Genomic DNA, 16320 nt, shown 5'->3' on the forward strand with positions numbered 1-16320 from the left:
CATCATCCATACCTCCTCAATCACATCATCCATACCTCCCTCCATCCCTCCATCCATCATCCATACCTCCCTCCATCCCTCCATCATCATCCATACCTCACATCATCCATATCTATCCCTCCATCACATCATCCATACCTCCCTCTATCACTTCATCCATACCTCCCTCCATCCCTCCATCATCATCCATACCTCCCTCCATCACTTCATCCATCTCCCTCCATCACATCATCCATACCTCCCTCATCACATCATCCATACCTCCTCTATCATCCATACCTCCCTCCATCCCTCCATCACATCATCCATACCTCCTCCATCACATCATCCATACCTCCTCCATCCATCCATCCCTCCATCACATCATCCATACCACCCTCTATCCTCAATCACTCATCCATCCTCCATCACATCATCCATACCTCCCTCCATCACTTCATCCATACCTCCCTCCATCACATCATCTATTCCTCTAACCCTCTATCCCTCCGTTCCTCAGTCATTCCATCCCTCTATTCCTCTAATCCTCTAACCCTCTATCCCTCCGTTCCTCAGTCATTCCATCCCTCTATTCCTCTAATCCTCTAACCCTCTATCCCTCCGTTCCTCAGTCATTCCATCCCTCTATTCCTCTAATCCTCTAACCCTCTATCCCTCCGTTCCTCTGTCATTCCATCCCTCTATTCCTCTAATCCTCTAACCCTCTATCCCTCCGTTCCTCTGTCATTCCATCACTCTATTCCTCTAACCCTCTATCCCTCCGTTCCATCCCTCTATTCCTCTAACCCTCTATCCCTCCGTTCCTCTGTCTTTCCATCCCTCTATTCCTCTAACCCTCTAACCCTCTAACCCTCTAACCCTCTATCCCTCTATCCCTCCGTTCCATCCCTCTATTCCTCTAACCCTCTAACCCTCCATTCCTCTACATCCCAAATGAAACCATATTCCCTTTATAGTCCACTACTAGATCCACATAGAGCTACGGTCAGAATGAGTGTATACTACTATACACTATATACAATAAGGCAGGCTTCCCTAATACACTATATACAATAAGGCAGGCTTCCCTAATACACTATATACAATAAGGCAGTCTTCCCTAATCCACTATATACAATAAGGCAGGCTTCCCTAATACACTATATACAATAAGGCAGGCTTCCCTAATACACTATATACAATAAGGCAGGCTTCCCTAATACACTATATACAATAAGGCAGGCTTCCTAATACACTATATACAATAAGGCAGGCTTAAGGCAGGCCCTAATACACTATATACAATAAGGCAGGCTTCCCTAATACACTATATACAATAAGGCAGGCTTCCCTAATACACTATATACAATAAGGCAGGCTTCCCTAATACACTATATACAATAAGGCAGGCTTCCCTAATACACTATATACAATAAGGCAGGCTTCCCTAATACACTATATACAATAAGGCAGGCTTCCCTAATACACTATATACAATAAGGCAGGCTTCCCTAATACACTATATACAATAAGGCAGGCTTCCCTAATACACTATATACAATAAGGCAGGCTTCCCTAATACACTATATACAATAAGGCAGGCTTCCCTAATACACTATATAATACACTATATACAATAAGGCAGGCTTCCTAATACACTATATACAATAAGGCAGGCTAATACACTATATACAATAAGGCACTAATACACTATATACAATAAGGCAGTCTTCCCTAATACACTATATACAATAAGGCAGTCTTCCCTAATACACTATATACAATAAGGCAGGCTTCCCTAATACACTATATACAATAAGGCAGGCTTCCCTAATACACTATATACAATAAGGCAGGCTTCCCTAATACACTATATACAATAAGGCAGGCTTCCCTAATGCACTATATACAATAAGGCAGGCTTCCCTAATACACTATATACAATAAGGCAGGCTTCCCTAATACACTATATACAATAAGGCAGGCTTCCCTAATACACTATATACAATAAGGCAGGCTTCCCTAATACACTATATACAATAAGGCAGGCTTCCCTAATACACTATATACAATAAGGCAGGCTTCCCTAATACACTATATACAATAAGGCAGGCTTCCCTAAACTGGCAGCCCATTTTACTTTACCTAAGTTTTCTGACAGAATGTTATTTTTCGTAGCTTTATGTGGATTTAGTTGTGATATACACATTTTTATGAATGTTTTTTTTTTTTAATGAATTTTCATTGTTGAGGAAAATCATTGTCAGCCAATCAGTTCCAAGTAATTTTAATTTTGGAAATCTGTTCTCAAATATTCCCACATAAAATAGAGAGATATGTGATCGTAATTATTATGTTTGATTGAAATATTATATATATATGTTTGGGCTTCTGAGTTTCTGCAGTCTACAAATGATTTTTAATGATGTTTCGGCCCACTGACCATCTGCTCACAAAATAATCGGCCCTCAGCTGAATCTAGACGATAATCCCTGGTGTGATTTGAGACACAGCTAACCCTCAGAATCAGCATGGGGAGTCAATAACTCCATTCAATCCAAGTGTGGACCATTTCCAGAGACTTACTGAGTAAGTGACTGGGGAGGATAGAACAGCGTCACAAGGTGAACATATCAATCACAAGACTGAGTACATGTAAGGGTGCATTCACTTTTCTACCTCATTATTATGCCCCCCGGGGGAGGGAGAATGATGGAGAGAGAGAGAGAGAGAGAGAGAGAGAGAGAGAGAGAGAGAGAGAGAGAGAGAGAGAGAGAGAGACAGAGAAAGAGAGAGATAGGGAGAGAGAGAGAGAGAGAGAGAGAGAGAGGGAGAGAGAGAGAGAGAGAGAGAGAGAGAGAGAGAGAGAGAGAGAGAGAGAGAGAGAGAGAGAGAGAGAGAGAGAGAGAGAGGGAGAGAGAGAGAGAGAGAGAGAGAGAGAGAAGAGAGAGAGAGAGAGAGAGAGAGAGAGAGAGAGAGAGAGAGAGAGAGAGAGAGAGAGAGAGAAGAGAGAGAGAGAGAGAGAGAGAGAGAGAGAGAGAGAGAGAGAGAGAGAGAGAGAGAGAGAGAGAGAGGGAGAGAGAGGGGAGAGAGAGAGAGAGAGAGAGAGAGAGAGAGAGAGAGAGAGAGAGAGGGAGAGGGGGAGAGAGAGAGAGAGAGAGAGAGAGAGAGAGAGAGAGAGAGGGAGAGAGGGGGAGAGAGAGAGAGAGAGAGAGAGAGAGAGAGAGAGAGAGAGAGAGAGAGAGAGAGAGAGAGAGAGAGAGGGAGAGGGAGAGAGAGAGAGAGAGAGAGAGAGAGAGAGAGAGAGAGAGAGAGAGAGAGAGAGAGAAGGCTGTTGTGGGTCAGATCACCAGATAAAATGCAGTTTCATCCTACAAACAAACATACAGGTGTAGGATTAAATTCACCATTATTGTCACAGAAAATAATCCTGCAGCAGCATAATTTGAACATTTAGTCCAGAATGTTGATGGATTGGTGTTTAGGTTATTAGCTGGCCAAAAATATGGAAAGTCAATACTGTTCATAATAATAATAATAATGTTAGTGTGGGGTTTCAGTGAATTTATATAAATGGCCCCTATCTCAGACCTGAGTCCTGAATGGCCCCTATCTCAGGTTGAGTCCTGAATGGCCCCTATCTCAGACCTGAGTCCTGAATGGCCCCTATCTCAGGTTGAGTCCTAAATGGCCCCTATCTCAGACCTGAGTCCTGAATGGCCCCTATCTCAGGTTGAGTCCTGAATGGCCCCTATCTCAGGTTGAGTCATAAATGACCCCTATCTCAGACCTGCGTCATAAATGACCCCTATCTCAGACCTGAGTCATCAATGGCCCCTATCTCAGACCTGAGTCCTGAATGGCCCCTATCTCAGGTTGAGTCATAAATGGCCCCTATCTCAGACCTGAGTCATAAATGGCCCCTATCTCAGACCTGAGTCCTGAATGGCCCCTATCTCAGGTTGAGTCATAAATGGCCCCTATCTCAGACCTGAGTCCTGAATGGCCCCTATCTCAGGTTGAGTCCTAAATAGCCACTATTCCCTACATAATGCACTGCTTTGGTCCAGGGACCTTATGGGCCATGGTCAAATGTAGTGCCCTACAATGGGTATAGATTTCTATTTTGGATGCACATTCAGACTCCTCTCTGACCTACAGTAATGTTTTCTCTGACTGCATGTGGAGGCGTGACAGAGTGGTTCGGGGTGTGCTTGTGTGTGTGTGTGTGTGTGTGTGTGTGTGTGTGTGTGTGTGTGTGTGTGTGTGTGTGTGTGTGTGTGTGTGTGTGTGTGTGTGTGTGTGTGTGTGTGTGTGTGTGTGTGTGTGGTGCAATGTGATTTGGAGGTAAACAGTGCCAGGCAGAATTAGAACACTATCTTTAGTCTCTTCAGAGAAACAACATATTCGCTCCGTCTTCATCTGGTCAGGACGCAGAGCGAGAGACAGGCTAAAGTACCACTGTCTGGCTCAAACCCTGTGACTCTGCCCAGAGCCCAGTGGAGTGTACCCAAGGGTGTGTGTGTGTGTCTACTGTATGTGTGCACGTGTCACGTTTAGTGTGAGTCACCCTCTCCTCCTACCTCATCCTCCCTCCCTCTCCACGCTCCCTCTCCTCCCTCCCTCCCTCTCCTCCCACCCTCTCCTCCTACCTCCTCCCTCCCTCCCTCTCCTCCTACCTCCTCCTCCCTCCCTCTCCTCCCTCCCTCTCCTCCTACCTCCTCCTCCCTCCCTCTCCTCCCTCCTTCTCCTCCTACCTCCTCCTCCCTCCCTCTTCTCCTCCCTCTCCTCCTTCTCCTCCTACCTTGCAGGCCATTGTACCAACTCCTTTGCAGGGCATTGTACCAACTCCTTTGCAGGACATTGTACCAGCTCCTTTGCAGGACATTGTACCAGCTCCTTTGCAGGACATTGTACCAGCTCCTTTGCAGGACATTGTACCAGCTCTTCTCCAGGACATTGTACCAACTCCTTTGCAGGACATTGTACCAACTCCTTTGCAGGACATTGTACCAACTCCTTTGCAGGACATTGTACCAACTCCTTTGCAGGGCATTGTACCAACTCCTTTGCAGGGCATTGTACCAACTCCTTTGCAGGACATCGTACCAGCTCCTTTGCAGGACATTGTACCAACTCCTTTGCAGGACATTGTACCAGCTCTTCTCCAGGACATTGTACCAGCTCATTTGCAGGGCATTGTACCAACTCCTTTGCAGGACATTGTACCAGCTCCTTTGCAGGACATTGTACCAGCTCCTTTGCAGGACATTGTACCAACTCCTTTGCAGGACAGTGTACCAGCTCATTTGCAGGGCATTGTACCAGCTCCTTTGCAGGGCATTGTCCCAACTCTTTTGCAGGACATTGCACCAGCTCATTTGCAGGACATTGTACCAGCTCCTTTGCAGGACACTGTACCAGCTCCTTTGCAGGACATTGTACCAACTCCTTTGAAGGACATTGTACCAACTCCTTTGCAGGACATTGTACCAACTCCTTTGCAGGACATTGTACCAACTCCTTTGCAGGACATTGTACCAACTCCTTTGCAGGACATTGTACCAACTCCTTTGCAGGACATTTTACCAGCTCCTTTGCAGGACATTGTACCAGCTCCATTGCAGGACATTGTACCAGCTCTTCTCCAGGACATTGTACCAGCTCTTCTGCAGGACATTGTACCAGCTCTTCTGCAGGACATTGTACCAGCTCTTCTGCAGGACATTGTACCAACTCTTCTGCAGGACATTGTACCAGCTCTTCTGCAGGACATTGTACCAACTCTTCTGCAGGACATTGTACCAGCTCCTTTGCAGGACATTGTACCAACTCCTTTGCAGGACATTGTACCAGCTCCTTTGCAGGACATTGTACCAGCTCCTTTGCAGGAAATTGTACCAACTCCTTTGCAGGACATTGTACCAACTCCTTTGCAGGACATTTTACCAGCTCCTTTGCAGGACATCGTACCAGCTCCGTTGCAGGACATTGTACCAGCTCTTCTCCAGGACATTGTACCAGCTCTTCTGCAGGACATTGTACCAACTCTTCTGCAGGACATTGTACCAACTCCTTTGCAGGACATTGTACCAGCTCCTTTGCAGGACACTGTACCAGCTCCTTTGCAGGACATTGTACCAAATCCTTTGCAGGGCATTGTACCAGCTCTTTGCAGGACATTGTACCAGCTCATTTGCAGGACATTGTACCAACTATTCTGCAGGACATTGTACCAGCTCTTCTGCAGGACATTGTACCAGCTCTTCTGCAGGACATTGTACCAACTCTTCTCCAGGACATTGTACCAGCTCTTCTGCAGGACATTGTACCAGCTCTTCTGCAGGACATTGTACCAGCTCTTCTGCAGGACATTGTACCAACTCTTCTGCAGGACATTGTACCAGCTCTTCTCCAGGACATTGTACCAACTCTTCTCCAGGACATTGTACCAGCTCTTCTGCAGGACATTGCATCTGACTAGTCCACTACAGCCACAGTGCTAACTCTCTGTGTGTTGTTACACGTATCGCCTAACAGGAAAAGCAGGTCTGTGGCCGTATCCACAAAGCGTCTCAGAGTAGACAATTTGTCGTAAGTGCTGACGAGAGAGACATTTTACTCATACTGTTATGTTTAAAAATAAAATATTTTGTCATAAGATTCCCACCAAGTTTACCTCATGACATGTCCTAACCAGTTAAGAGTTACCAACTGGTGTCTTGGTAATAGAACAATGCAGTGAGTCAGTGGTTCCTGGGCCACATGCAATAGCTGTTCAAAGAATGAATTGAAGCTTCGGTATGATCAATATGTATATACAGTGCCTTGCGAAAGTATTCGGCCCCCTTGAACTTTGCGACCTTTTGCCACATTTCAGGCTTCAAACATAAAGATATAAAACGGTATTTTTTTGTGAAGAATCAACAACAAGTGGGACACAATCATGAAGTGGAACAACATTTATTGGATATTTCAAACTTTTTTAACAAATCAAAAACTGAAAAATTGGGCGTGCAAAATTATTAACTTAAGGGGGTTGACTAATTTTGCACGCCCACTTTTTCAGTTTTTGATTTGTTAAAAAAGTTTGAACTATCCAATAAATGTCGGAGACATATTAAAGGGATGGTTTGGAGACATATTAAAGGGATGGTTTGGAGACATATTAAAGGGATGGTTTAGAGACATATTAAAGGGATGGTTTAGAGACATATTAAAGGGATGGTTTAGAGACATATTAAAGGGATGGTTTAGAGACATATTAAAGGGATGGTTTGGAGACATATTAAAGGGATGGTTTAGAGACATATTAAAGGGATGGTTTAGAGACATATTAAAGGGATGGTTTAGAGACATATTAAAGGGATGGTTTGGAGACATATTAAAGGGATGGTTTAGAGACATATTAAAGGGATGGTTTAGAGACATATTAAAGGGATGGTTTAGAGACATATTAAAGGGATGGTTTAGAGACATATTAAAGGGATGGTTTAGAGACATATTAAAGGGATGGTTTGGAGACATATTAAAGGGATGGTTTAGAGACATATTAAAGGGATGGTTTGGAGACATATTAAAGGGATGGTTTAGAGACATATTAAAGGGATGGTTTAGAGACATATTAAAGGGATGGTTTAGAGACATATTAAAGGGATGGTTTGGAGACATATTAAAGGGATGGTTTAGAGACATATTAAAGGGATGGTTTAGAGACATATTAAAGGGATGGTTTAGAGACATATTAAAGGGATGGTTTAGAGACATATTAAAGGGATGGTTTAGAGACATATTAAAGGGATGGTTTAGAGACATATTAAAGGGATGGTTTGGAGACATATTAAAGGGATGGTTTAGAGACATATTAAAGGGATGGTTTGGAGACATATTAAAGGGATGGTTTAGAGACATATTAAAGGGATGGTTTAGAGACATATTAAAGGGATGGTTTAGAGACATATTAAAGGGATGGTTTAGAGACATATTAAAGGGATGGTTTAGAGACATATTAAATGGATGGTTTAGAGACATATTAAAGGGATGGTTTAGAGACATATTAAAGGGATGGTTTGGAGACATATTAAAGGGATGGTTTAGAGACATATTAAAGGGATGGTTTGGAGACATATTAAAGGGATGGTTTAGAGACATATTAAAGGGATGGTTTAGAGACATATTAAAGGGATGGTTTAGAGACATATTAAAGGGATGGTTTAGAGACATATTAAAGGGATGGTTTAGAGACATATTAAAGGGATGGTTTAGAGACATATTAAAGGGATGGTTTGGAGACATATTAAAGGGATGGTTTGGAGACATATTAAAGGGATGGTTTGGAGACATATTAAAGGGATGGTTTAGAGACATATTAAAGGGATGGTTTAGAGACATATTAAAGGGATGGTTTAGAGACATATTAAAGGGATGGTTTAGAGACATATTAAAGGGATGGTTTAGAGACATATTAAAGGGATGGTTTAGAGACATATTAAAGGGATGGTTTAGAGACATATTAAAGGGATGGTTTAGAGACATATTAAAGGGATGGTTTAGAGACATATTAAAGGGATGGTTTAGAGACATATTAAAGGGATGGTTTGGAGACATATTAAAGGGATGGTTTGGAGACATATTAAAGGGATGGTTTGGAGACATATTAAAGGGATGGTTTGGAGACATATTAAAGGGATGGTTTAGAGACATATTAAAGGGATGGTTTAGAGACATATTAAAGGGATGGTTTAGAGACATATTAAAGGGATGGTTTGGAGACATATTAAAGGGATGGTTTGGAGACATTAAAGGGATGGTTTAGAGACATATTAAAGGGATGGTTTGGAGACATATTAAAGGGATGGTTTAGAGACATATTAAAGGGATGGTTTAGAGACATATTAAAGGGATGGTTTAGAGACATATTAAAGGGATGGTTTAGAGACATATTAAAGGGATGGTTTAGAGACATATTAAAGGGATGGTTTAGAGACATATTAAAGGGATGGTTTGGAGACATATTAAAGGGATGGTTTAGAGACATATTAAAGGGATGGTTTAGAGACATATTAAAGGGATGGTTTAGAGACATATTAAAGGGATGGTTTGGAGACATATTACAGGGATGGTTTAGAGACATATTAAAGGGATGGTTTAGAGACATATTAAAGGGATGGTTTAGAGACATATTAAAGGGATGGTTTAGAGACATATTATTGATTCCAAGTGCTGTACATTTCAAATAAACCATATGATCTTAACAGGTTTTGATAGCACAACTAGCATTTAGCTTAGTTGTGATAAGCAAACAAGTAGGGTAGTTAACATAAACAGTAGTAAGAATTAGCGTAGCTAGCATAGCATTATCATTAAGTATCCAATGTTTGCATATAGCATTTCCATATTTTAATGTCAGACTGTTGTGAATATTAGCATAGCATAGCCACATTAACATGAAGTAGTCAATATTACCATTTAGCATATTAGCATGTCAGTTCTGTACTGTACATATTAATGCATGAGGATATTATAGCATAGCAACATTAGCAAAGCATTTTCAGTATTAGCGTATAGCACTAGCAATGTGCGACCATACCTTGGTGGTGTCTGTCGCGATGATGACCCAGGTGCAGTTAGCATTGTTGTCATACTGGACAGGGTAGTTTGGTGACGTGATGATGCCGTTAGGGCCTCTCAGCTGACCACCACACATCGGAGCTGAAAGAGAAAATAACAGCAAACTGTTATTGACTTATTTATTGAAGTTTAATGGATCTATTCCAACTGTTTGTGAAACTACTTCAGCGGTGTCCAATAATCTTTTCCAACAGTCTGTATATCTGCAATTAACGCTTTAACTCTATAATGCTCTTTCAGCAAATTAGAATGCAGTATTCAACTACGTCGTGGTAGAAGTATATGTAAAAACAGACACGTCATCCCAAAAAGTTAGTTCGAAAAGGTTTCAAAGAGGACAGTAAGGCCACAACCACATCTCAGCTTAAAAACAGACAAACAAAAAAAAAAACAACAGAATTGACAGCAACCCTTTTAATGCTGACAGAGACAGAGTGGAGAAACATAAAACACATCCCCAGGAGAGGTAAGCTTTTTCCCCCTCTATCACCACAACAGAGGACAGCCGGACCAGCTAAGCCCTGTGTCTCATCTCAAGCCCCAATAGGACAGACGATACTGAAGGGAAGCGCTATAATAGGTCTGAAGACTGTTGAATGTTGTTTGAGAATACTAGACCATAGTAAACGGATGGCCGACTCATTTAAAAATAAGTCAATCAGCTTAGAGAGAAAAACAGAAGGTCAAATGGATCAGTTTATGTTGTGTAAATGTTGTTTCTATGTTATTCATCCACTCCCGATCAACGCAATTAAAGTTGTATCAACGTTGGTTTCTGTTTCACCCCTTGTTTCAACTTAGGTTTGAACCAGACATCGACTGAAGTTTTTCCATGTTTGGTTGATTTTAAATTTAATTCACGTTAGTTGACAATGCAATAAAACAGCAATTTCACAATTGGACATTGAGCTGGCAGCTTTGTGCAATGGAATTACCTCAAACTTCAAATTAAGAGGTTAAGGCCGCACCCCAAAGACTCCATATTCCCTAGAAATCGCCCTGAGAGCTGTTGGAAACCTCCCTGATAACTGTAGGAAACCTCCCTGAGATCTGTAGGAAACCTCCCTGAGAGCTGTAGGAAACCTCCCTGAGAGCTTTGGGAAACCTCCCTGAGAGCTGTAGGAAACCTCCCTGAGAGCTGTAGGAAACCTCCCTGAGATCTGTAGGAAACCTCCCTGACATCTGTAGGAAACCTCCCTGAGAACTGTAGGAAATCTCCCTGAGAGCTGTAGGAAACCTCCCTGAGAGCTGTAGGAAACCTCCCTGAGAGCTGTAGGAAACATCCCTGAGAGCTGTAGGAAACCTCCCTGAGAACTGTAGGAAATCTCCCTGAGAGCTGTAGGAAACCTCCCTGAGAGCTGTAGGAAACCTCCCTGAGAGCTGTAGGAAACCTCCCTGAGAGCTGTAGGAAACCTCCCTGAGAGCTGTAGGAAACCACCCTGAGAGCTGTAGGAAACCTCCCTGAGAGCTGTAGGAAACCTCCCTGAGAACTGTAGGAAATCTCCCTGAGAGCTGTAGGAAACCTCCCTGAGAGCTGTAGGAAACCTCCCTGAGAGCTGTAGGAAACCTCCCTGAGAGCTGTAGGAAACCTCCCTGAGAGCTGTAGGAAACCTCCCTGAGAGCTGTAGGAAACCTCCCTGAGAGCTGTAGGAAACCTCCCTGAGAGCTGTAGGAAACCTCCCTGAGAGCTGTAGGAAACCTCCCTGAGAGCTGTAGTAGTAGTAGTTACAGATAGACTCTTGCCCCAAATAATTCAACATCAAACAATGACCATTGGGACAATATATTTCAACATCCGAATGTTGGGAATGATGACAGATGGAATATGGGAAATTAACGTCTATTTTGTGATGTCATTAAAATGATTGGAAAGACGTTATAACGGTAACATTGTAACTTTAAGAGCTTTCACTATCAAAAATGTTTTCTTTTTGTATTTTACATGTTACTAGGCAAGTCGGTTAATAAGAACAAATTCTAATAAGAACCAATTCTGCCTACCGGGGATTACCTCCTTGTTCAGGGGCAGAACAACTGATTTTTTACCTTGTCAGCTCAGGGATTCGATCCAACAACCGAGCGCTCTACCCAATAGGTTTACTGCCACCCCACGTACAGTACTTCTAAATGTTGTAAAACGTATATGATTAAATATGAAACTATTTTTGAAAAAATAGCAATGTGATTTTAGTCTTCTAAATGAGAATGTTTTTTCTTGCAAACCTACGCCAAAGTGAGCTCAGTGTTCGTGTCAACATGATGGAATCGCCTTTCAGGCCACAGAGCTTAGATAAGACTTGCTGAGAATTTAAACACAGACCAGAGAACGTGAGGACGTGGTTCAAAAGTTGAAATGGTTCAAACTACAAGAACAGAAAATAGCAAAACCCTCTGAAACTCTCAACGATTGAATAAGGTTAAAGACTTGACCAAACATTCACAGTCTGCAGCTGGGTATGTAAAGTAGTCTAGGACAATTTGAGATTGAAGAGCAGATCCCTCTCACCACCGTGTGGGACACCTGAAGTATCCATTCTAAGAACACTCCAAGACAAAGAGGCCTACAACTAAGAAGGACAACTACTGTAGAGACATCGAAATACTCTCCATAGACGGATCGAGTGGTTTCAACAGAGAGACGACAGAGAAAGACATCTAAGCGTAAATATGTTGCATTTCTAATCTGAATGAGCGGTTGTTAGGGTGAACATAGTTTCAAATGGCTGTTGCTGATAATGAGCCTCTGTACACCTATGTAGATATTCCATAAAAAATGGCCGTTTCCAGCTACAATAGTCATTTACAACATAAAAAATGTCTACACTGTACTTTGGATCAATTTGATGTTATTTTAATGGACACATTTTTTTGCTTTTCTTTCAAAAACAAGGACATTTCTAAGTGACCCCAAACTTTTGAACGGTAGTGAAATCTGTTTGTCTCTCCCTCTCCTTACCAACCCTTCCCTTCCATTGTGTAATCAAACAGTCATGTTTTTGTTAGTCCACTAGGGACTTGTTTTCATTGCATTATGTTAGTAATCAATAACCTATACCGTGTGTGTGTGTATGTTTATGTTTTTCTGTGTGATTATTTAGTTAGTTAGTAAATACATAATTAAGCCAATTTGAGTATCGCTGATTCAACATTAAGGTTCTTGCAGATCCAGGAATATTGCGACGTTCCAAATGAGACTGATGTGGTAATAATTAATAATTGACTGTTATTGATGATTGACAGTTATTAATGTAAGAGATATTTATAGATCTTTAGAGTTCAAGTCGGGAGATAGTAATTCGGTAAACAACTGTTGCCGTGGTGCCCCAAATTGCTAATTAGTTAATTGTCACATTAATAATTTAATCGACTAAAACTTACTAGGTAATTATTAGATAAATAGCAGGCATCACATTAATGATAGTCACGTCACGACAAGTAGTTAACTGAATTTTGGAGGGCACACTAACTTCTACTCTGTCCTTGGTCCCCTTAGGCCTCTAGCAGAACCTTAACAATCCTCAAATTAAAGCAGGCCATGCCTAATTAAGGTTTACAGAAAGGCCTGGGTGTCTGGGGCTAAATGACTCTAGTTAAGAGGTCTAGTCCCAGACTACTCTTAATGAGTTATGTCTGAAGTTTAAAGGTCCTGAGGCAAAACCTGTACCTCTCTCCCCCTCCAACAACCCTCTCCGCATACAACACCCCTCTTACCTCCAACAACCCTTCAACACCCCTCTCCCCCTCCAACACCCCTCCAACAACCCTCTCCCCCTCCAACACCCCTTCTCCCCCTCCAACACCCTCTCCTCCAACAACCCTTCAACACCCCTCTCCCCTTCAACACCCCTCTCCCCTCCAACAACCCTTCAACACCCCTCTCCCCTTCAACACCCCCCTCTCCAACCCCTTCAACACCCCTCTCCGCCTTCAACACCCCTCTCCCCTCCAACAACCCTTCAACACCCTCTCCCCTCCAACACCCCTCTCCGCCTCCAACAACCCTTCAACACCCCTCTCCCCCTCCAACACCCCTCAACTCCCTCTCCGCCTTCAACACCCCCTTCAACAACCCTTCAACACCCCTCTCCCCTCCAACACCCTCTCCGCCTCCAACACCCCTCTCCGCCTCCAACAACCCTTCAACACCCCTCCCCCTCCAACACCCTCTCCCTCCAACAACCCTTCAACACCCTCTCCGCCTCCAACACCCCTCTCCGCCTTCAACACCCCTCTCCCCTCCAACACCCCTCTCCCCTCCAACAACCCTTCTCCCCTCCAACAGCCCTTCTAACACCACTCTCCCCTCCAACACCCCTCTCCAACACCCCTCCCCTCCAACACCCTCTCCCCTCCAACACCCTCTCCCCTCCAACACCCCTCCAACACCCCTCTCCGCCTCAAACACCCCTCTGCCTCCAACACCCCTCTCTCCCTCCAACGCCCCTCTCCGCATCCAACACCCCTCTCCCCTCAACAACCCTTCAACCCCTCTCCCCTCTCCAACACCCCTCCCCCTCCAACACCACATTCCCCTCCAACAACCCTCTCCAACACCCCTCCCCTCCAACACCACTCTCCCCCTCCAACACCCCTCTGCCTCCAACACCCCTCTCTGCCTCCAACACCCCTCTCCGCTTCCAACACCCCTCTCCGCCTCCAACACCCCTCCCCCTCCAACACCCCTCCCCTCCAACAATACATTCCCCCTCCAACAACCCTCTCCAACACCCCTCCCCTCCAACACCCCTCTCCCCTCCAACACCCCTTCTCCAACACCCCTCTCTGCCTCCAACACCCCTCTCCGCCTCCAACACCCCTCCCCTCCAACACCACATTCCCCCTCCATCCAACTCTCCCTCTCTAACAACCCTCTCCCCCTCCAACACCTCTCCGCCTCCAACACCCCTCTCCACCTCCAACACCCCTCCCCTCCAACACCACATTCCCCTCCATCAATCCTCTCCCCATCCAAAACAACTCTCCCTCAAATCAACATTTATTTATATAGCCCTTCACATCAGCTGATATCTCAACAGTGCCCTCAGAAACCCAGCCTCCAAAACCCCAAACAGCAAACAATGCAGGTGTAAAACCCCTCTCCCCCTCCAACACACTCCCCTCCAACACCCCTCTCCGCCTCCACCACCCCTCTCCCCTCCAACACCCCCTCCAACACCCCTCTCCAACACCCCTCTCCGCCTCCACCACCCCTCTCCCCTCCAACAACTCTTCAACCCCCTCCAACACCCCTCCCCTCCAACAACCCTTCAACACCCCTCCCCTCCAACACCCTCCCCTCCAACACCCCCCCAAACACCCCTCCCCTTCAACACCCCTCCCCCTCCAACACCCCTTTCCCCCTCCAACACCCCGCTCCCCACCCCCTCTGCCCCCAACAACCCTCTCCCCTCCAACAACCCTTCAACACCCCTCCAACACACCCCTCCCTCCAACACCCCTATCCCCTCCAACACCCCTCTCCCCCTCCAACACCCCTCCATCACCCTCCAACACCCCTCTCCGCCTCCAACAACCCTTCAACACACCCCTCCCCCTCCAACACCCCCCTCCAACACCCAACCCCTCCAACACCTCTTCGCCTTCAACACCTCTCCTCCTCCATCACCCCTCTCCGCCTCCAACACCCCCTCCAACACCCCTCTCCAACACCCCTCTCTGCCCCCAACACCCCCCGCCAACAACTCTTCAACACCCCTCCAACACCCCTCCCCCTCCAACGCTCCTACACCCCTCCCAACACAACCCTTCAACACCCCTCCCCAACACACCCCTCCGCCTCCACCACTCCTCTCCCCTCCAACACTCCTCTCCAACACCCCCTCCAACACACCACTCCCCCTCCAACACCCCTCTCCAACACCCCTCTCCGCCTCCACCACCCCTCTCCCCCTCCAACACCCCTCTCCAACACCCGTCTCCAACACCCCTCTCCGCCTCCAACAACCCTTCAACACACCCCTCCCCTCCAACACCCCTCCCCTCCAACACCCAACCCCTCCAACACCCCTCTCTGCCTCCAACACCCAACCCCTCCAACATCCCTCCAACACCCCTCTCCGCCACCAACACCCCTCCCCCTCCAACAACCCTTCAACACCCCTCCCCTCCAACACCCCTCTCCCCCTCCAACACCCATTCAACACCCCTCTCTCCCTCCAACACCCCTCTCCCCCTCCAACACCCATCCAACACCCCTCTCTCCCTCCAATACCCCTACCCCTCCAACACCCCTCTCTCCCTCCAATACCCCTCTCTCCCTCCAACACCAGCTACATTAACGAAGGGGTAGCGTTCATTTTAAAGTTTAGCATAAAGTAATGAAGTAATTAATTTGAGTGGTCCTGACAGCAAGGGTGACCTTAATGAAATATAATACTGTGTAGGTTTGAACTGCAAAGTCCAATAGTCTATATTCCCCATTTCTGGTTAATAATGAGGTGTATAACTAGGGTTGATTCTCTCCCCTGTTAATGCGCCATCTGTATTGTGGCTGCATTGCTGCTGGTCTAGTCACCCTGCAATCAAGATAATAAGGTCTCAGAGATCAACACTAGCTTTGCCAAATGGAACCCCATTCCGTATGTAGTGCACTAGTTTGGGTCTTGGTCAAAAGTAGTGCACTAAATAGGGAATAAGGTGCCATTTTTTATTTTTTTATTTTAACTTTATTTAACTAGACAAGTCAGTTAA

General features: G+C 45.1%; 1 protein-coding gene across 1 annotated transcript in view; it reads right to left on the reverse strand.

Moving 5' to 3' along the window:
• LOC118378371 (CUB and sushi domain-containing protein 1-like) overlaps positions 1-16320 on the reverse strand; it is a 926375-nt gene that overhangs the window by 524790 nt on the left and 385265 nt on the right. Inside the window, 1 exon segment of the mRNA XM_052471760.1 lies at positions 9569-9690. Coding sequence (XP_052327720.1) covers positions 9569-9690 — 122 coding nt within the window.

This window comes from Oncorhynchus keta, chromosome 19 (assembly GCF_023373465.1).
Source record: "Oncorhynchus keta strain PuntledgeMale-10-30-2019 chromosome 19, Oket_V2, whole genome shotgun sequence".
Lineage (NCBI taxonomy): Eukaryota > Metazoa > Chordata > Actinopteri > Salmoniformes > Salmonidae > Oncorhynchus > Oncorhynchus keta.